Genomic DNA, 22,645 nt, shown 5'->3' on the forward strand with positions numbered 1-22,645 from the left:
AAATTGTCGAATAAAACATGGACGTCTATTTTTTTCGAAAATACGGTTCGGTCCGCCCCTTCACGGACCCGTTCTCGGAGATAAACGCCCATGGAGATAGACGTTTTCGTTCAATTATGCCCCTCTAAGGGTTCTCTTTGTAGGCTTTGTTGAAGAGATGTGTCTTCAAGGATTTGCGGAAGTTAGTTATTTCGTCAATCGCTTTCAGGGCTGTTGGTAATTCATTCCACAGCTGCGTGCTCATGTAAGAGAAGGTGGTGGCGTGTATCTGCTTGTATTTTAGTCCTTTACAGCTGGGGAAGTGCAGATTGAGAAATTTGCGGGATGATCTTATGGCATTTCTGGGAGGCAAGTCCACAAGGTTTAGCATGTAGATTGGGGCGTCTGCATGAATTATTTTGTGTACAATCGTGCAGATCTTGAACGCAATGCGTTCCTTGAGTGGGAGCCAGTAGAGTTTCTCTCTTAGGGGTTTTGCACTTTCATATTTAGTTTTTCCAAATATGAGTCTGGCGGCGGTATTCTGGGCTGTTTGGAGTTTTTTGATAGTCTGTTCTTTGCAGCCGGCGTACAGTGCGTTACAGTTGTCCAGGTGACTTATGACCATTGACTGTACCAGGGTACGGAAGATATATCTCAGGAAGAAAGGTTTTACTCTTTTGAGTTTCCACATGGAGTGGAACATCTTTTTCGTTGTGTTCTTCACGTGAGCATCGAGTGTGAGGTTTCGGCCAATGGTAACTCCAAGAATTTTTAGATTTTGTGCGACTGGGAGAGAGCAGTATGGTGTGGTTATGGTGGAGTAGTTGTTTTTGTTGTGTTGTGAAGTGAGTACAAGACATTGTGTTTTCTCTGCATTGAGTTTCAGCTGGAATGCATCCGCCCAGGAGTGCATGATTTGGAGGCTTTGGTTAATTTTGTTGGTGATTTCGTTTAGATCATGTTTGAATGGGATGTAAATCGTGACATTGTCTGCATATATGTAAGGATTAAGGTTTTGATTGGCTAGAAGTTTGGCTAAATGTATCATCATTAGGTTGAAGAGAGTTGGTGATAGGGGGGATCCTTGGGGAACTCCACATTCAGGTATCCATGGGGGTGATATGTCCGCATTCATTGTTACTTGCTATCTAGTGGTCAGGAATCCTTTGAACCATTTGAGAACTGTACCTCCTACTCCGAAGTATTCTAGTATATGTAATAGTATTCCATGATTAACCATGTCGAAGGCGCTGGACATGTCGAATTGTAGGAGGAGTATGTTGTTACCAGTTGCAATTGCTTGTTTGAATGAGTTCATTGCAGATACTAGTACCGTTTCGGTGCTGTGATTTGACTGAAATCCTGATTGAGACTCGTGCAGAATTGAGTGTTTATTTAGGTAATCTGAGAGTTGTTTCATCACTATGCCCTCCATGAGTTTGGTTATGAGCGGAATAGATGCTACTGGGCGATAATTAGTTGGGTCCATTGTGCTTTTCTTAACATCTTTTGGCAGCGGAGTAAGTAAGATGTTTCCTTTTTCCGTGGGAAAGAGACCATTTTGAAGCCTGTGGTTTACATGATTCGTGAGGTCTTTTTTGAATTGTTTGGGGGCGGATCTTATTAGGCTAGTTGAGGTAACCTGTGATAGGCCAAAACATGGGTGTATCACTGGAGGAGAAAAGATAGATGAGGACAGAGCATGGACAACATGTGTCTTGCATATACTGGGGGAAGGAAGGATCCTATGCCAAACCAGGATGTGAGGTAAGAAGTGGAGAGGAAGGAAAGATCTGCCTTATCCTACTTCCAGGGCCATTCTTAGCAACTCGGGGCCTTGTGCAGACCAGTACTGCGGAGGCCCCTGCCCCACCTAGCCCCACCCTGCCTGTAAAAAGTGACACATGTATGTACATATGATGATTATTGCACAAACTTTTCTGATGTTATGACAAACTAAAATTAAATTAAAGTTTCAAAGTCATTCAGTAAGGCCAACACACAATCCCTCCGCTGCAAAAAACACTAAGCACAAACATGTGCAGAAACACACTCAGAACCTTACTGTACCATAACAGCACTGACTCCCAGGATGTAAAGAGAAGCAACCTTATCAGCGAAAAGGCAGCACTGTAAATATTACACAGTACCCTAAAACCCCAATCCACTAGTGAGAGAAAAAAAAAGAACAAACGGGACTGCTACAGATCTCTACATGTAAACTGCATGTTAGCCTAGCAGAATAACACACCTTGCTCACACATGCGAACACAGATGGTCTATCAACAAATATGAAACAAGGAATCACAGACCAGTAATAGAGATACAAAGGCAAAACTCTGAACTGGAAAACAAGGAGTCAGAGTCTGCATACACAGCAGTACTAGAGAAACAGAAATGGAAATGCAGAATATCAGAGGTGCGTATTTTCCAAAGTTTGACATGTTCCAACGGATAAATTAAAAAATAAATAATATTTTTTTTCTACCTTTGTAGTCTGAGCATTTTATTTTTACATTTGATTCGGTCCGTGTCTCTTCTGCTTTTCCTGGATTGCCTGTCCATTGCACATTTCTTCTCTCTCCATGTCTGCCATCCATCTTCTCTCTGCGTCCCACCTGTCCTGTCCAGCACCTCTGCTCTGTGTTCCTGTTCAGCATCTGCCTAGTCTCTTTTCCACTCTCCATGTGTCAGTCTTCTCCTAAATTTGTTTTCCAAGGTGGCTTTTCCATTTTTTTTTCTCTCCTCTTGTCTTCTTACTTTTCTTCTCTACATCTGTCTGGCACTGATCTTTCATTTCAGTGGCATAGCCAGACCTGATATTTTTTTTGTGGGGGCCCAGACTTAACATGGTCGGGGGGGGGGGGGCACTAGGCATTTAGGTGTCAGCAATGCTTGGTGTACTCCTAAATAATTCCTTAGAGTGAACTTGATGATGGATTTGGAAGTAAACAGTCTGGCCAACAGCTGTCCTGCAGCAACATAAACCCCACACACACTTACGGAAACTTTGGAAACAATGACATTTTTAAATATTGTTACATTATCCCGTAACTTAAACATTGCCATTATAGTAGTCTTGAGTCTGGTCAGCATCTCAGCAGACATCACAGTATCCTGCAAAATAAATACTGCAGTGGCATATATCTTTCTTCTCTGCTTTATAACAAATGTAAATGGAAGCATAATATAATGACACCGTGGGCAAGAGGAGTAGGGTTACCATATGTCCGGATTTACCCGGACATGTCCTCTTTTTGAGGGCATGTCCGGGCGGGTTTTGCCAATCTGCCCGTTTGTCCGGATTTTTGGACAAACGGGCAGGCTGATGGGCGGGCCGTCCTATAGGACGGGCAGATTGCTAGCCTCCCCTCCCCTTACTTACTAGTGCCCTGGTGATCTACTGATCTCTTCCGCCTTTGGGGCAGGAAAGAGCCCCCTCTTTCCTGCCCGGAGCGCTGCCCTGCATGCATCCTTCCTGTTGGTGATCCTCGGTGCCGATTCAAAATGGCCGCCAAGAGTTGAAGTGACCTCACGAGACTTCAACTCTCGGCGGCCATTTTGAATCGGCACCGCGGATCACCAACAGGAAGGATGCATGCAGGGCAGCGCTCCGGGCAGGAAAGAGAAGGCTCTTTCCTGACTCGAAGGCGGAAGAGGTCACTAGACCACCAGGGCAGTAGTAAGGTAAGGGGAGGGGGTGACGGGGAGGGGGGGCGATGGGGTATGTGACAGGGGGGAGGGAAAACGTGACAGGGGCGGAGCGAGGGTGTGACAGGGGGCGGGGCGGGTGTGTGGTGGGGCGGGGCATGTGTTCTCCTTTTGGGGGGACAAAAAATGGTAACCCTAAATAGGAGTAACATGCACAAAGCAGCAGTTTTGACCCTGTCAGCTCTTCCTTTACTCGGCACCCACCAGAGATTCTGGCAGCACCTTAATAACAGCAACACAAGCACTCAGTGCCATATATTTTGTGAAGTAATACTAAATCCTGCAAAGAAATACCCAGTGTACCTAAATGTAACTCACCTTGAGCTACTACTGAAAAAGGAGTGAGCAAAATACAAATAAATAAAATAATAATAAAGTAAAATAAAGATGCTTTTCAGAGCCCATGTAGCAAACCTAACAGCACCAGTTCTGAACACACAAATACCAATAGCTGTACCTTTAAAAAGGCAGCAGTAAAAATACAGAACAGCAATATGCTTCCTATTGGAAAAGCCAGACAAATCTGGATCCCCAATCACAAACCAGGTACCAGCAGAATCTCTCACCTTGGTCACTCACAGACCAACCCCCACCAATTACAGAATAAAGGACCAAAGATTAGAACAGGAAACACTGATATCACATTCTCTATATAAGAAATACAGCACAGGAGAAATAAAAATAAAAAGGCATAATCTACTGTAGGGAGCGAAATGCAAGAGCACTTTCTACCCAAATTAAAACCCACAAATAAATTATCTGGATACCCATGAAATGTCAAAAAAACTTGTGGGACACAGTCTCTCCAGCACCAGGGTTTAAATATAGTCTGCACAGACATGCCATGTAAATTAAGCAGGTATTTGCCAGTTAGACAACAAACTACCATATACGCCTGCAAGTGGACACATATGCGCCAATATGCTAATATTCCAAACAGTTACACCTGTAATAAAAATAAAGCACCTCTTGCCCAATCAGATCCAGCAATATGAATCTGAGTAAACCAGGGGAAGAGAGGGGGAACACAATAGTGCTGATCAATATTACCCCCCCCCCCCCCGCCCTTAGCACTAACACCAATGAAACATGAATACAGGGACATAGATAAAATCTGGATACCCCAGATCCGTCAGATACAGGATTAAATCAGATTTTAATAAAGGATCAGGCATTTACCAGTGTTGCCAGGTGGGCGGTTTTACTGCCCAATTGGGCGGTTTTCCTCGACCCGCCGCGGGAAATTTTTGCCCGCGGCGGGTTACGGTTTTTTGGGCTTGTTTTGTGTTTTTTGGGCGGTTTTTTAAGCGTTTTTTTCGGCCGCGGGGGGCGGGGTTAGTGACGTTTTGGGCAGGATTAGTGACGTTTTGGGCGGGGCCGATGACGGCGGGGGCGGGGTTGATGACGGCGGGGGCTGGGTGATGACGCGGGGGTGGGGGTGTCAGGGGCGGGGTTTGAGTTTGGGCGGGTTTTGGGCTGGATTTGGGCTCCTTTGGGTGGGAAAAAAATTTTCCACCTGGCAACCCTGGCGTTTACCCAGTCACCACATCACCAGATCCTCTGCTGCCTCAGTGAGGCCCTGTCTAGCCTGGGCTTATTCTGCCCAGAAACCTTACCATTTTTTTTTCTTCACATTAAAGGTGGCTCTGAAAGTCTCTTGCAGATCTGACTTTATTGCTAAGAATCTACCTGCCAGGGGATTGTTCAGAGGCAGCCCGAAGCAGCTGGATCCAACTTTGATATGAAGAAAACAAAATGCTTATGTTCCTGAGCAGGAAAAGCCAGTGCAAAGCAGGCCAAGACAGAAGAGGATCCATGGATACAGCTGAACAGAGGACTGGGGAAAAAGCCAGATCCTCTGGCTTTAAAGTGTTATAGACTGGATCAGGCAGATCCAGGAGATCTGGCTTTTACCCAGTCCCTAAATACAGCACCAAACAGCAGAGGCTGTGTTCTTCAGAGCTCTAAACAATAAGAAACCAAAAAAAGGTAGCAGTAACATACAGAAATTGTCCCATAGCCAAGTATCTTCCCCTGCCCTTCCATACTCCCCCAACCCTTTCATAATAAAGCCTGGCATCTCCCCTACCCTTCCTAACCCCCACCCCTCATAGCCTGGCATCTCCCCTGCCCTTCCATATCCCCACCCCCCCATAGACCAGCATCTCCTGTGCCCTTCCGTATCCCCACCTCCTCTTAAACCGGCATCACGTCTGCCCTTCCATATCCCCACCCCCTCATACACCGTCCGGCATCACCCCACCCTCTCAAAACCCACCATCCTCCACCCTCTCATAGCCCCCTGCCCTTCTCTACTCCACCATCCTCACAAACCAACACCTACCCCCCCCCCACCTAGCATAGACTCTGCCCTTCCCACACCACCATAGCCCAGCAACACCTGTCCCCAAAGCCCCAGTATAAGATGTTCTTAATTTTTTTTTTTAACCTGGGCAGCAGGCAGGCACTAGCAGTGGTGGAGGAGGCCCAAATTGAATACAGACACTAGCAATGCTGCCCTTCAGCTCAGCAGCACTTAAAAAATTTTTTTAAACGGTATGGTGCAGCAGCTGCCGATTTTGTGGGCTCTTCATGCTGTGGCTCTTCAGATTGGTGGGCTGACCTCTTTATGGCTCTTCATATTGGCTCACGCTGTGTCGGGCTCTTTGCGGCTCTTCAGATCGGCGCAGCAGTCTCATGCTGTGACAGGATTAGCACAGCTGTGATGCTCTGAGTCATGTGAGCAGGAACCAGTGGATATGGGCCACAGGGACAGGTGCCAGCTTCGGTGGGAAGTGGGAACACGATTCAGAACTTCATCCACACAAGACAGGCACAAACAACTGCAGTATCCTGAGCAGACTAGCATTCTCTCAGCTGCAGAAACTGTATTTACCCAATGGTAAGTGCTGTCTAAAATCAGGCACCTGACTGGCCACCAGAGTAGAGGGGGCCTAAGAGAGAAATGGGGGAGCCTGGCCCCTGAGCCCCCCCCCCCATTGCTACGCCACTGGTGTATGCCCCACAATGCTCAAACTCACTGAGAGAGACCCAGAGCCAGAAGGAAACAGCTCTACAAAGAGTGTCAGGAAAGTGTCAGACCAAAGAGGACTGGGAAGGGCTTGGGCGGAGGGCCCTGAAGAAAGAGAATGCTAGGGATAGACTTGTTGGGTGGAAGGGAGAGAAGAGAGGATGTTGTGGACAGGCTTAGAAGGGGCATAGAGTGTAGAAGTGGGTTTTGGGGGAAGAGAATGGTGGGATGGCCTTGAAACAAAGAGGGAAAGTGCTTAGGAACAATTTCAGGAAGAAGATAGTGGTTTTGAGGGGAAAAGTATTTATGAACTCAAAGAGGAGGAGAAGAATAGCGGAGACAAAATGGTGCATGTTGGGCCTTGACTTTGGAGGGGGAAACAGTAGTGGGTTGGGCTTTGCACTGGGGGTAGCAGTATGCTGGATAGGTTTGGGGACAGATAGAGTGGTGTGCTTATGTGTTTGTAGGGGTCAAAACCTCCCAGCAGCTCTCTCTACATTGTGCTGTTCTGTTCTGTTTCCTGCTGGCCCTTGTGGGCAAATGTTGCTTTGGGACTACAAAATTGTGGATATTTGTTAAAATGTGTAAAGTATACCCATACAAAGATGGGAAGCCCAAAACAACAGGTCATGTCTGGAGAAAATGGATGTATTGTAACCCTGACATTGTGAGTATATATCTATGCTGCCCTGCCATCATGTTGACAGATGTATTGTATTGCAGGTGCAGCGGACCAGGTCTCGAAGACTGCAATGGCATGCGTTCTCAAGCAACTGATAGGTACTGAAAGACATGTTCTCAGGGTTGGGTATGCTGACCCTTTCTCTCTGTCTCTGCTTTTTGCTTCAGGTGTAAGGGCCCCCCAAGCCTCTGACTGCATCCTCTGGACAGCTTCCAGCCAGGCTCTGCAGGTTGGGTAACTCCTTGCAGGTCAGGGCACAGGAAGCAGTTCTCTAACTAAGCAGATGACAGGGAAATAATTCAGTCACTGACTGAAAATGCAGTTTGTGTTGAGCGATACTATGTCAAATTAATTTTGTTTTACTAAAAACAAAAACAACATTTGGCTTTTCTTCTGTTCTCTGCGGGGAAGGGGGAACTCTTAGAGAATCAGGCCCATATTGAACTTTTATCAAATTTTCAGGTGGAACTGAAATTTATTTCTTTAAAACTATAGATTTGGATTTAAATTGTACTACTTTTCCAAATCTGAGCTCAAGGTGAGATACACACTCAGGTACATTTGGTAGCTTTCTTCCTAGCAGGGCTTACAAACTAAGTCTGCACCTGAGGCAACGGAGGGTTAAGCAACTTGCCCAGGGTCACAGGAACAGTGGCATAGCCACAGGTGGGCCTGGATGGGCCAGGGCCCACCCATTTAGGGCTCAGGCCCACCCAACAGTAGCATATTTTTAGTGGTAGCTGGTGGAGATCCCAAGCTCTGTCAGCTGAAGACTTTCCCCTGATAGTAACAAAATTCTACACAATACTGGCACCTGCGCATGCTCAGTTTTCAGTGCATGCCTGCTGCAGACTGCCAAGGTGGAAAGAAGCATTTTCCTGCCAGCTGAGATATATTTTTTTTTTTTTGTGGGGGGGGGGGAACATTTGGTACCCACCCACTTCTTACCTAGGTCCACCCAAAATCTGTTGTCTGGCTACGCCCCTGCACAGGAAGCAGCAGTGGGATTTGAAACCTGGCTTCCCTGGTTCTTAGCTCACAGTCCTAACTACTAGGCTACTCTTTCCCTCAGATGTTGCAGTAGACCCTCTAGCGAGAACAGGAGTAGGGTGAGCTGGCTCTTTCCAAACAACGAGGGAGACGTGTACAGTTCCAGATCTGTATTGAAAAAAATATAGAGTCGTTTGGTATTTTTTCAGTACAGATCTGAAACTGTACACACGTCTCCCTCGTTGTTTGGAAAGAGCCAGCTCACCCTACTCCTCTTTCTCGCTTGATTGACTGTCGTAAGGACTGAGTACACCTCCACTTTTTGTGGGTACTTTTTTCCGCAGTAGACTCTCCCTCAAAATCAGATTTGTTCCTTTGTAACTTCATATTCTGAATGCTACACTTTCAGTCATGTGAAAGATATCACATAATGCAGAGACACCAAGTCTCGCTCATTAGGAGTGTGTCACACTCTTTTCAAGGCTTTCTCACTGTCACACTCTTTGAGACCTCTCTGTTACTCATTAGAGCCTCTGTGCCAGAGCAGTGCACTGATCCAGGGCAGGATTAAGGCATAGGTTAACTAGGCAGGTGCCATTGATCCAAATATTTAGGAGGGGCCTGCTCAGATGTGCTAATTCAACCAAGGCAGATTTTTACTCTGGTCAGTCAGTTGCTGGCAGAAAGAAGTGTCAGCGGGCAGAAGGAGGTGGAGGAAGAGAGGGAGAATTATCGCTCTCCCTACTGTATTTTTCTCACCTCCTGTTCATTGTCCTCCAGTTAGCATGAGGAGTTGGGAATCAGCTCTTCTTATTTGCAGCTCCCCCCCTCCCCTGTCAAATTTCTGCTGCAGTTGGAACCACATTTGGCCATTTTTGTGGGAATTTGGGATATATTTCTATTTTGATGGGGGCCCAACATACTTAGAGCTCATTGAGAGAAGCAGAGAAGTGGTCTAGTGGTTAGATCACCAGTCTTGATATCCAGGGGTTCCTGGTTCAAATCCCACTGCTGCTTCTTGTGATCTTGGGCAAGTCACTTAACCCTCCATTGCCTCAGGTACAAACTTAGATTGTGAGCCCTCCAGGGACAGAGAAATAACCAGTGTACCTGAATGAAACTCACCTTGAGCTACTACTGAAAAAGGTGTGAGCAAAATTCAAAATAATTGCACTGATTCTGATCACTGCTTTCATAAGAGGAAAGCTCATGAGAAGAAAAGCCAAGTGTGTACAGTGGATGAAGTATGTAACTTCCCCCTGTGTTGTACTTCTGTCCCTACAAAAAATCATACCAATCAGCAAATGTTCCAACTGAGCTCATGATTACTAATTCAAATATAGCTGGCAGAAGGGAGACTAGAAAGACGTCTTCTTAGTCATGGCAGCCTTGGTTGCTCAGGCTGTGCGAAAGAGTTGAACGACCTGCAGCGTGGGGAGGCTGCACAGCCCTCAGAGTGCAAGAGCCTTTGTGGATACCAGGATAGCGAGGAGCTAGGCTCTCCAGCTCAACCTGACTGAGCAGTGAGAAAAGCCAGAAAAGCAGGCAGTGCAGCTACTTGTGAACAGAATGGTTGAACATCCCTTCTACAGCCTGATCTGTTGCTGAATGGTTCTGAAATGTCATCTGACTTTCCAGTTATTACTGTTCTGTTTCTGTAGCACAGAGAGCTGCTTAACCGCAGCACTGGGTGGGCAAACTGCTGATTCCCCCCCCTGAAAACCAGAGGTCATACTGCATAAGGTCATTTTTATCAGTGTCCCTGGTTATTCAACAAGCAGTGTCTGCCCACCCCAGCTCTATGCATTGTATTCCATTTTGTCCAAAAATCTGTCTTTCTCCAAACCCCAGCCCTCTTTTGTACATTCCATCTGTGTAGGAGGAGTTATCCAGTACTCTTCCTGGATTTGGGCTTCAGCTGAATCATCTTCACATTACACTACTGGTTTTTACAGCTTCATGTGCCCTCCTACAATATAGGCTATGTCTTTCTCCTGACTTTCAACAACACAGTGGTCTAAGTCTTTCTCCTTTTAACACCACACACTTTCCTAATATTGCAGTGTATTGGTATAGTCTTTCATTAGCTTCTGTGGAGTCATGTTGAATGATGATGGCATGGAGTTCTATCTCGTGGCAATTTGGGGTATCTGTGAAATTGAGCAGTTATCGAGAGCCTGGTTTCTAGTAAGTAGGCATGAAAGTCACAATAAAAATCTAACATTATTGGCATTATGTAAGCCACATTGAGCCTGCAAATAGGTGGGAAAATGTGGGATACAAATGTAACAAATAAATGTAATGTGATTCCCTAAAATTCCTGTCCCTCCACTGGAGAAAATCTACTGGTATGGGACATTCTGGGGTAATGCTTTCAAGGAGAGGAAAGAATAGTCATGTGACCAAGGTGAAAGACAGAGAGTCTCTTCCAGCATTTATCAATCACAGCCACAAAAAGCGTTTGACATCTGCCCCCCCCCCCCCCCACCCCCAAGGCATAGGCCAATGACTTTAAAAAATGTTTTATTTATTTATTACATTTGTATCCCACATTTTCACACCTATTTGCAGGCTCAATGTGGCCTACATAGCACCGTGGGAATAGTCGAAAAGGAGAGATATATAGTGTTCATTAAGAGGTTTGGTTATGTTGTGTTGCAGGGGTTTTAGGCACTTAAGTTGGGTCGAACAGGTGCTTTTTCGAACAGGTGGGTCTTTAGTGATTTTCGGAAGTTAAGATGGTCATACGGTGTTTTCACAGCTTTTGGTAGTGCATTGCACAATTGTGTACTTATGTAGGAGAAGCTGGATGCATAAATTGATTTATATTTGAGACCTTTACAATTTGGGTAGTGGAGGTTTAAGTATGTTCATGAAGATCTGGTTGCGTTTCTGGTTGGGAGGTCTATGAGGTCTGTCATGTATCCTGGGGCTTCGCCATAGATAATTTTATGGACCAGGGTGCAGATTTTGAAAGCTATGCGTTCTTTGATTGGAAGCCAGTGCAGTTTTTCTCGGAGGGGTTTGGCGCTTTCGAATCGTGTTTTTCCAAATATAATTCTGGCTGCTGTGTTTTGAGCGGTCTGAAGCTTCTTTAAGAGTTGCTCTTTGCATCCCGCATAGATTCCATTGCAGTAGTCCAAGTAGCTTAGTACCATTGATTGTGTCAGGTTATGGAAAGTTTCCCTCGGGAAGAATTGTTTCAGGCGTTTAAGTTTCCACATTGAGTGGAATATTTTCTTGGTTGTAGAGTTCACTTGGCTCTCTAGTGTAAGGTTACGGTCGATTGTGACCCCGAGAATTTTCAGGCTGTCTGAAATAGGGAAGGTGTAATCTGGGGTGTTTAGGTTTGTGGGTTTGTTCATGTTGTGTTTAGAGGTATTTTTATTAGATCTTGAATACAGAACACCATAACAAAGAAAGCACTTAAATCAGTCATAATACTTAAATAATGCAACATATAAGATCCAGCACAAACTACAAAAGCATACCTCAGTATTTTTTAAGTTAGAATTTTCCCCAAAATTGACCAAACAATCTCCCCTCCTCCTGTCATCTATTCTAGGGTCCACCAATGACATGTTTATGGAGAATGTTGTGACCAGGGCTTTTTTTTTGAGGGAGTACTTGGGGGTACTGAGTACCGGCACCTTTTTCATTGTCTGCTAAAATTGACCCATGGTCCCCAAGTTTTAATGAAAGAGCTCAGGCTCTACACACCAATTCTGCCTTGTCATAGATTCTATGACTGGTTGCAGGGGGCCTGACTATTGTGGGGTGGGTCCCTCAGTGATCAAATCACCCCTGAAGGGCAGCCTAGCATTTGAGTACTGGCACCTTTTTTGCTAAAAAAAAAAAAAACACACTGGTTGTGACCCAAGTGGGGGTTTCATGACGCCATTTGCAGTCATGACCCACAGTTTGGGAATCTCTATTCTAACCCTTTCCACCTTAACTCCTAACATCTACAGATCTTGCCTACAAAGTGCTGTTTATACACTTGTCTAACTTTCTTCCAGCAAGCATTTGTTAAAATCCAGAATCTGGGCTTGGGGATGGCTGATCCAGTCTTGGTTTTTCCAGCCCTAAAAACCAGTCCTCCCAGGAAATAGTGTCGTCCTCACATACGGTTGCCAACTGGACAGAGTTGATCCAGTCCTGGGTAAACCGTTGCATACGGGCACTTAAGAAAAGCAAGGCTACAAGTCCTTGCATCCTGGACTAGATCAGCTCTGTTGGGTGAATCTGGAGCCAGTTGGCAATCTATCCCCACAGGAAACTATAGACCAGCTGCGTGCTTACATATACATGTTGTGTTGACTGTCCATTAAATTCTGTACCAAACATACCACTAGATGTTGTGGGATGTCCTAGGCTGCTTGAGTGCACAGTGCAGACCTTTTGCTGGCCCCTTTCTCTCAACTGGGGCAGCATTTTGATGACTGTGCCATAGAGGAAAGGGCTTGACAATTCTTTCTCCTCCTGCAGGAAACTCTCCACCATCATTGCGACCATGGTTGTGGGTGGTGTCTTCTTGCTGTGCGCCTCCACCTTGTTTGCTGTCCTGTACTGGCGTGGTCTGAAGATTCAGAAGAAGCGGGCAATGCGTAGATACCTGGAAAGGGGTGAGGTAAGATGGAGACAGGAAGCTGAATGAGTACTAGGCGATACAGTGTAGGGTTCAGAATCGGAATCTGATCTAATTCTGTGTTCCTATGCAGGATGGCAAACAAACACAGTGAAGATGACAGTGAAACAACACACAGTCAGCTATGGTGGTGTTAGAAGTTTTAATCAAAACAAAACTTTTAACAACACCATCACTGACTGTGTGTTGTTTCATTGCCGTCTCCGCTGAGTTTGTTTGCCATCTGTGCTATTTGCGAGGACTGGAGGAAAGGAGAAACAGGGGTGACATGATACAGACGTTCAAATATTTGAACGGTATTAATCCGCAAACAAACCTTTTCCAGAGACAGGAAGGCGGTAGAACTAGAGGACATGAAATGAGGTTGAAGGAGGGCAGACTCAGGAGTAATGTCAGGAAGTATTTTTTCACGGAGAGGGTGGTGGATTCGTGGAATGCCCTCCCGCGGGAGGTGGTGGAGATGAAAACGGAAATGGAATTCAAACATGCTTGGGATAAACACAAAGGAATCCTCTTTAGAAGGAATGGATCTACAGAAAGCGGAGATTGGGTGGCAACACTGGTAATTGGGAAACAAAACCAGTGCTGGGCAGACTTCTACGGTCTATGCCCTGATCGTGACTGAATAGAAATGGATGGGCTGGAGTGTAAATTGTAAGGGGCTTCAACGTTCGCTTCAGAACTTTTAGTATAAGAACAGTGCTGGGCAGACTTCTACGTTCTGTGCCTTCAGAATGGCAAGGACAAATTAAACTCGGGTATACATATAAAGTATCGCATACCATGTAAAATGAGTTTATCTTGTTGGACAGACTGGATGGACTGTACAGGTCTTTATCTGCCGTCATTTACTATGTTAGTATGGACCGTTTCCTCTGTTTTGCTGTGTTCCTATGCAGGGAGGCATGGCCTGAGGATCTAACAAATTCTCCCAAAAGAAGGGGTTTGTGATCATGTTTCATGGAAACTGCTCTGTTACACGCTATTACTTTTATCTGGTCTACATGGCCAGAATTCAGTTGGTTTACAAAGGAAAGGTTGAATTAGATCTCATGCCCTTGGTATGGTCAGGCGACTTCCAAGTTCATGTTAAGCTAACAAAGCTTGTGTCATGCTGAACTCAGTGTAGGTCCCTTGCTGAGTAACTACATTGCTCCTTGCAAGGATGACTAAAAGTTTGGGCACCGAGATATAGGACCCTGGTCTCTTGTCACCAGAGTCTGGTGTGATCTACTTATTTTGAAAATTTTTTCCAGTGTTTGGAGCCTCTGGATCCTAGTGAGAAAGCCAACAAGGTTCATGCCCGCATCTTTAAGGAGACAGAGCTGAAGAAGATGAAGGTTCTGGGATTTGGAGTGTTCGGTACTGTTCACAAAGTAAGAACCTCTTCACCTTGGATTCTCTTGATTCTATTCCAAAAGCTGTCATTTAAAAGAGAGCATCTGAAGACAGAAAAGGAAGGGGGGAGGGGAAGGGACATTGGTTGGGGGGGAAGTAAATAAAAACAAAAATAAGATTGCACGGGACAAAAAAAGGAAATTGTATGAAACACTTGAAGTTTTGTGTTGTGCAGAACCTGTTCATTGTGCAACAATAGAAATGATTGAAACATAAAAGAGAGTCTCTACATGTTATTTCCAGGAAGTAAAGAAGTTTTTTTTTTAATGTACGGAGAAGGTACTCTTGTGTATGTGGTTGCTGGATCAGTGTTTCTCTCCTGTAGTTGTCCTCCGAGATCCTGGCCTTGGTGGTATGCATTATCAGTGCTCAGATAACATTGCAAAGAGTGTCGACTTTGCTAAGGCTTTGCTTCTCTCTATCAGGGTGTCTGGATTCCTGAGGGAGACTCGGTGAAGATTCCAGTCAGTATTAAAGTTATAGAGGACTGGTCTTTCAGTCAAACGTTCCATGGTGTCACTGATGTGAGTAAAACATATGTTCCTCTCCTCTCCTACTGACTTTGACTGGCCAGGACTGTTTTGTTGCCTGGGAGCAGGGGCAATGCCAGATTCCCCGGTGACCTGCCTCCTTAGCATAGCTCAACCCTGCTCTGAAAGAATGACCCTTGGATTGGGATGATAATTTGCTCTCCATGACTACCCAGTGCTTGTGTATTTCTGCCAGAGAGAGGGCAAACTGAGATGAGGGGTTTCATGGGACCTCTGCTGAGAACATGTCATTATTTCTTACTGAGCCAGAATGAACAGCTTTTATATCTGTGCATCCCTAAGCAATCCTTTTATAGAAGTGACAGGCTCTGTATCCCCAGCTCATTCCTCCAGGCCCCAGTTTTTATAGGCCCAGCTCTGTGACCACTAACCTGATTGCTCATTCTTTTTTTCTGCAGCAAATGCTGGCCATGGGCAGCCTGGAGCATGCTTGCATTGTGCGCCTACTGGGTATCTGTCCTGGCCCTCAGCTGCAGTTGGTCACAGAGTTGCTACCTATGGGCTCGCTGCTGGAGTATGTGCGCAAGAACAAAGAGAATGCCCAAATTGGGCCACAACTACTCCTTAACTGGTGTGTCCAGATTGCCAAGGTAAGGAAACGAGTTTGTGTGTGTGTGTGTGTGTGTGTGTGTGTGGAAAGTGCCAAGATAACACCACCCTAGAACACTCTCCCTCCCCCCCCCCCCCCCACCTCTTGGGACAACTGAGTCATCCCACTGCCCTCCTGCTGAAACTCTGTCACAAAGCCTAGAATATAATGGGCAGGAAAAGAGCGTGGGTCGGAACTGAGTCTCCCTGGTGACCCTGTGTTGTCACCTACTCTTCTATTGATGCTTCTGTAAAAGAAAAGGCATTTCAAAGTGAGGCACTGTGTTTTTAAAATCCCAAGATATAATAATAGAGTGGTAGTCAATTTCCCCCTAACTCTCAAAATAATGGTGCCCTCTGTGGGACTGCACTTTCTGCTGCTCTGATCAGCTTCAGGCGCTGCTGAAGGACACGTAGCTGTAGAAGTACCAAGGGTAGATTATTCCAAAGAGTGAGATTTACCACCCCAAAGAGAGAGCTATTTCAGACAATGTGCCCATGCTATACATTTAGAAGCATTTAAGTGTCATATTGCTTTACATGTGAAAGATATAACCTAAAATATTTCTCCTATTGTATCATGTTACATTTCCAAGTTTACCTCATTGATTGTATTTATGTTTATATTTGGTCATTTTACTATTGTGCTGTTAATAAAATTGTAAGTTTTATGTTAAACCTTATCTGCTGTGTCACCGCCTTCGGTGAATCTCTTCCTAAATTGAGGTTAATAAATTCCAATTTATAAATAAAATATTTCTTTCTTTAATGCCTCTGAGAGGATATTGAAAAAGGTATGCTCTTGAGACCAGTTTAGAAGTCTGTCAGGATTAGTGTTTATTAGTAGAAACCACAAAATAGACCTCAGAGAGAGGTTCTGAGCTGTTTAGGAAAGGATGTATTTCTGACCCCTACCCTTATAGAACATTTTATTAATATGCATTACAGTTCAATACTATACATTATATATATATCTTTCTCTTGTTAGTTGGGGGCTGAGAGTAACTCCAGAGGTGGATACGTAATCATTTTGTAGTGTCTACTGCCAAACTTGTGCTTCTACCTTCCTAATTTTAACTTGCGGCACACAGACCAATACTTGAATGGAGGGAATGTTTAATAGCAGCACAATGAGGAGACAAGCAAAAAGGATACTAGAGGCAATAGTTGTCTTTAAAATAAAACCTCCCTTTACTAAGCACTCCAGTAGTGAATAATTATGTACAAAAATAGAATAATGAAAAGTGGAATGTAAATGGTCCCTAAAATCAATGTAAAGGAATGGCAACAAGTATCATAACACTTCCTCAAAGAAAAAGCTCTGGGCTTCCGCTGGCTAGTTTCATGCACTTCAAACCTAAGGCTGCCAACTGGATCCAGATTCACAGAACACGGTTGATCCAGTGCATACAGGGACTTGTAGTTATAATTTCCCCATTGTATACCCTAAGAAAAGCAAGACTACAAGTCCCAGCATGCACTGGGATAAACCCAGGAATGGATCAACCCTGTCCGCCAATCTGGGTCCAGTTGGCAGCCTTATTCAAACCCCGGCGTTGTAGTCTCTCACTCACAGAACCTAACTGCAAAGAGTGCTCCTCATGGGGTCTCTGTTTCTTTATCTCTGGCTGTATGCTATTTCGTGGCCCTCTACTGCTCCTGAACTTGGTGGGGCAAAGATTACGCCCTGTGGATATCCTTATCTCCTAGCAGGTGCCCTTATCCCTTTATGATGGTCGACAACTCTTTGGTGTTTCTCTGTGTTCCGTGAGCTTTGACCTTATTGAACAGGTTCAAGATAAGCCCTGGGTGGGTGTATTATCCCCTGATACTTAAGCTAGTAGTGGAGGAGTAGCCTAGTGGTTAGGGTGGTGGACTTTGGTCCTGGGGAAGTGAGGAACTGAGTTTGATTCCCACTTCAGGCACAGGCAGCTCCTTGTGACTCTGGGCAAATCACTTAACCCTCCATTGCCCCATGTAAGCCGCATTGAGCCTGCCATGAGTGGGAAAGCGCGGGGTACAAATGTAACAAAAAATAAAATAGATACAAAAAAATAAATTCACCAGTCCACACTTGGGACTCTCAGAAGTCAGCAGCTTTGCTCTGTGTGCTCTCTGACTGGTTCATGATCCAATCGCCCTGTGACCAGATCTTCTGCCTTGGAGCACAAGGTGCTTCAGAGGGGCAGCAGTGGCTCAGGATGACCTCCCCTGATCCGTTCAATTAATATTGGAACAGCTCTCTCCTCCTCATTTGCTCCAGGGCACAGTTGAGAGTAAAGACGACAGTGGCTGTACTTGATTTCTCCCCTAAATTTCCCTTAGTCCTTGAAGCAGGTAACTTAGGTTCTGGCAGGGACCTGGTTGAGGTTCCCCATTTACTGCTCCTCTACATGCTCCTTGCTGGACACTCATTGAGGGAGGAACACCTGACTCCTCCCATGTACATTTTTTTTTTTATTTCTCTCCAAAATCTCAAGGTCAGGTACTATTAGGCCATAGCTTCAGAATAGACCTCCTATCATTCAGCTTTAATTGACACCTTTACACTAGGTCAGGGCCGGGGGGGTCCCAGAGTGTTCTTCCACAGCTGTACAGGAAGGCACCTTTGCCTTCCCGCTACACCTATTTTTCTAGTAGTTATTCTAAAAAAAAAAAAGCTCAAATGGAAAAATTTGTAGTTACAAAGCTTTTACAACCTACTTCTTGAAAGAACTACAGTTTATCATTTTCTATTCACACTTGAATAATTATTTATATTCCATGGATTCCAACCACAAAATTCTTAGCCTAAATCTGAAAGGTCTTTAAACTCTTGCCTCAGAAGCCTGATTAAGTAGGCCTCATCAGTATAGACAGAGCAGCGGCTAAGAGTATGTACATAGGTTTTATGGTACCTGTTTTTGCAGGGGCAAGGGAGGCAGCACACAGCAAGGTGTGCTCAGATTTCTTCCTACTGGTGAGGGCACCTGACTTCTCTTTTTAGCATTACCTCTAAAGAAAGCAAGGACCAGATCAGTGCACTGGTACTGAGGCTGTGAGTGAGAGAAGGGTCTCAAAGAGACTGAGAATGAAAGAGCCTTCAAATGAGTATGATTCACTCCTAGCACCTCTGTAGCCATAGAGGTTCTTGTTGTGACTAACACCAGCAAAGCTGGTCCCCTGTCAAAAACAAGCAGCTAACTGGAAAGACTGCATGTCCATCCAGTGGCGTAGCGAGGGGGGCTGCCACCCAGGGCAGGGCGGTTCGCCGTTGCACCCCCCCCCCCCCCGGGTGCAGCACGATGACATACCCCCCCTCGGCGCATCGACACCCCCCCCCCCCCCCGACGCAGTGCCCACCCTCTTCCATCCAACCAGCTCCCTACCTTTAAAAAAATATCGGAATCCGAAGCGAGGCACAGCGCCTCACGCCTGCACGTAAAAGAAATGTGCACCGTCTCATCGGGCCTTCCCTCGCTCTGTCCCGCCCTCCGCTGACGCAACTTCCTATTTCCGCAAGGGCGGGACAGAGTGAGAGAAGGCTCGATGAGACGCTGCACATTTCTTTTACGTGCAGGCGTGAGGCGCTGCACCTCGCTTTGGATTCCGATATTTTTTTAAGGTAGGGGGAGCTGGTTGGACGGAGGAGGGTGGGCACTGGGGGGGTGTCGATGCGCCGAGGGGGGGGAGCTGGCAGGGAGCCCCCCCCCCCCGAGCTGACACCCGGGGCAGACCGCCCCTCCCGCCCCCCCCCCTTGCTACGCCACTGTGTCCATCACACTCCCCAAGAGGCAGTACCTATTCATCCAGGCTAGAGAACTGCATGGGAACAGGGACAATGGGAATCCCACAGTTACCACAGGGGTCTCCTCCAGGTCCGCGGTGATCCTATGGGGATGGATCCAGGTCTGCAGGGATGGACCCAGGTCCTTTGGGTTTCCCTTCCCCCCCCTCCTCCCGAGCCTCAGGACACCCTGCCTGCACTTAACCTCTATTCTTTCCTGTCCCGCTGTTGCTGCTTCATTAAAATGGTTGCGGAGACTTCAAGTGGCCTGCAGAATGAAGAGGGAGAGATGGAGACAAGCATATGGGTGGTGGGTGGAGTGACCTAATGGTTAGTGCAGCGGGATGCAGACCTTGGGAACTGAGTTTGATTCTCACTTCTGCCTGATGGTCAGCAGTGGATTGAGATCCTAAGAAACCAGGTTCAGTTCCCTCTGCAGCTGCATGTGACCCTGTGCAAGTCACTCAACCCTCTGTTGCCTCAGGTACAAAAGTAGTACAATTATTTACTTAGATTGTGAGCCCACTAGGAACAAACCCAGTACCTGTAAAATGAAACTGTAAACCACTTAGGTCTAAGCGGTATATAAATACTGAAATGAATGAATAGGTAGATTGGATGGATGAATGGAGTCATTCATGGATGGGTGGGTGGGAGGAAGCTGTAAAAAAAGGTGGGTGGATGGATGCAGAGACATAGCTAGGTGGGACCACGGGGGCATGGCCCCCCCACAGATTAAGCCCTGGCCCCCTCTACTTTGGACCCCCTGCCGCCGACCCTCCCCCGTCACCGCTGCCGCCAGGTACCTTTGCTGGTGGGGGTCCCCAACCTCTGCCAGCAGAAGTCTTCTTCAGCGCCGGTTGACTCCGTCGCCTTCACTGATGATCTGTTTCTGACACCTGACGTCCTATGTGCACGTTCTGCACGGGGCTACATACAGGGCATGCACGCAGGACGTCGGGAGTCAGAAACAGATCATCAGCGAAGGCGCTGGAGTCAACCGGCGCTGAAGAAGACTTCGGCTGATGGGGTTTGGTACCCCCGCCAGCAAAGGTACCTGGCAGCGGTGGCGATGGGGGGGGGGGGTTGGCAGTGGGGGGGGGGGCGGCTGGGGGAGGCGGGCTAAACTGTGCCCCCCACCTCAGGCTCTGGACCCCCCCTCCCGCCGAGGTCTGGATGGATGGAGGAGGGCTAGAGAAAATTGGGAAGATAGGTGGGAAGGGGCTCTAAAAAAGATGGATGGAGTGTGGATGCAGGGATGGAGACTGGAAAAAACAGTGGTAAGGGGGACATACATGGAGGGGGGAAGGGAAAAGGGGGAAATAGAGCACATGGGATAGAAGGAGATAGGCGAGAAAGGCATGGAAAGGGAGACATGCTGCTCATGGATGTTTGCGTTTTTTGAAAATGTACAGCTTTTTAAATGTTGTATTTAGCAGAGTACGGAAGAAAATGCATTTATGTTACTTTTACCGGTATTTTCACTGTTTATAGAATTTGGATTTCCTGTGGGGGGGGTGTCAAGGTTGGTTGAGCAGCGGGGTGTGATGCGGTGTGGAGGGGGTGGGTGGGGGATGGAAATTACTTGTGGCGGGGACAAGTTAGATTTCTGTCCCCCGTGCAACTGTCTAATCCAGACTACTAAGGGTGAAATGAAAGACAGATTTGCATGGCATCTTTATGTGAGGCATTCCTTCTCTTTTTCACACTTCTCTGTCCCTTTATTGCCATTTAATTTCTCCTTTTCCTGCCCATGTATCCAGTCTGTTTCACCTTTTCCCTGTCCTTGTGTTTCTTGCAGGGTATGTACTACCTAGAGGAGCACTGTATGATTCACAGGAACCTTGCTGCCCGGAATATCCTCATGAAATCTCCTAATCACGTGCAAGTGTCAGATTTTGGCATTGCTGACCTTCTATACCCTGATAACAAGAAATACTTTTACAATGAGAACAAGGTTTGTGACCAGCTGAGACAAAAAATGCCTTAACAGATCCTTCAGATATAGTCCCAAGCCATTGCAAGCAAATCCCAGCACCACAGACAGGGGGCAGCAGAGGCACTGCTGCATCAAGTATGTGGCCAAACTCCCATTTTTCAAAAGAGTGGTGGAATAATTTTGTGGCATAGCTACAGGTGGGCCTGAATGGGCACATCCCCTCCCATTTTTGACTCAGACCCACCCAGTGGCAGCACCACTCCCCTCTCTCCCTTGCCTCCACTGGCAGCCTGGTATCTGCCCCTGGCTCTGAGCCCCCTCCCCAGTGTACCTGAGAGGTGGCTGCAGTGATTCATTTTTGAAGTGCTGGCCCAGCAGGCTTCCCTCTGCCACATCTCGCCTTCACTGACATCACTTCCTGTTTCCTTACTAGTGGAATGCAGCAGAGAGAAGCCTACTGGGCCAATGCAGGCAGTGAAAATGAATTGCTGCGGCCACCTCTGAGGTACATTGGAGAGGGGGTTCAGAGACAAGGGGAGTTGTCAGTTTGCGGGCAGGGGATTGGGGAGAGAGAGAGAGAGAGATGCTGGATGCGGGGAGTGGGGGGAAGCTGAGGGAAAGGTTAAAAAAATTATTTTATATATCTATGGGGGGAGAGGGTGTGGAAGGGTTTATCCAAGTTAACTCTGGGCCCACCCAAAATGCTAGGTCTGGCTACGCCACTGTTGTGAACACACAAGCTATGTTGTGGAATGCATACCTCTGAACCAAAGGTGGAGGGCATGGAACACTCTCCTGAGTAAACAGGCAAATGATAACTGTTTTAAATATAAATAAAGTAAATCTTTTTTTTTGTCCACGCTAAGCTGGAGAGATCCTAGGAAATCTCTCCAGATAGCAGTCACTCTGCTGGGAGAACATGACTATGCAAGAGCTGCTTAAATGCCCCCTCAACACAGGTTTCTGCTCTAGGGCACTCCTTTCAGCAGGTAGTGTTCTCACCAACCTCCTCTTTTATGCAGACTCCAATTAAATGGATGGCTTTGGAGAGCATTCACTTTGAGAAATACACACATCAGAGTGATGTCTGGAGTTATGGTGAGTATGACCATTACCTATAACAGAAACTCATTAGCCAATACTAACCTGTCATTGTTTCAATCCCCAATTAACACCAGCCAGTACTTGACTATAATATTGAGTAATATATAATTAAATTTTTAAAAAAAATTCCTACAGCTCCACCTGCTGGGAATAGCTGGGACTGCAGAAACTTTGAGTTGGTCAGCACTCTTGTACCATTTCTTCATTGTAAGGCATGGTGGGTCAGTGGCATCCCTTATCAATTCTTAAGTGCAC

General features: G+C 46.3%; 1 protein-coding gene across 3 annotated transcripts in view; it reads left to right on the forward strand.

The window, feature by feature from the left end:
- ERBB3 (erb-b2 receptor tyrosine kinase 3) overlaps positions 1-22,645 on the forward strand; it is a 164,978-nt gene that overhangs the window by 104,627 nt on the left and 37,706 nt on the right. For all 3 annotated transcript variants that reach the window (XM_030196749.1, XM_030196750.1, XM_030196751.1), the window contains exons 16-22: positions 7,448-7,504; positions 12,885-13,026; positions 14,301-14,420; positions 14,868-14,966; positions 15,392-15,583; positions 21,149-21,304; positions 22,309-22,384. In XM_030196749.1, coding sequence (XP_030052609.1) covers positions 7,448-7,504; positions 12,885-13,026; positions 14,301-14,420; positions 14,868-14,966; positions 15,392-15,583; positions 21,149-21,304; positions 22,309-22,384 — 842 coding nt within the window. The remainder of the gene's footprint in view (positions 1-7,447; positions 7,505-12,884; positions 13,027-14,300; positions 14,421-14,867; positions 14,967-15,391; positions 15,584-21,148; positions 21,305-22,308; positions 22,385-22,645) is intronic.

The sequence above is a fragment of the Microcaecilia unicolor genome, chromosome 3, assembly GCF_901765095.1.
Source record: "Microcaecilia unicolor chromosome 3, aMicUni1.1, whole genome shotgun sequence".
Classification (NCBI taxonomy): Eukaryota; Metazoa; Chordata; class Amphibia; order Gymnophiona; family Siphonopidae; genus Microcaecilia; species Microcaecilia unicolor.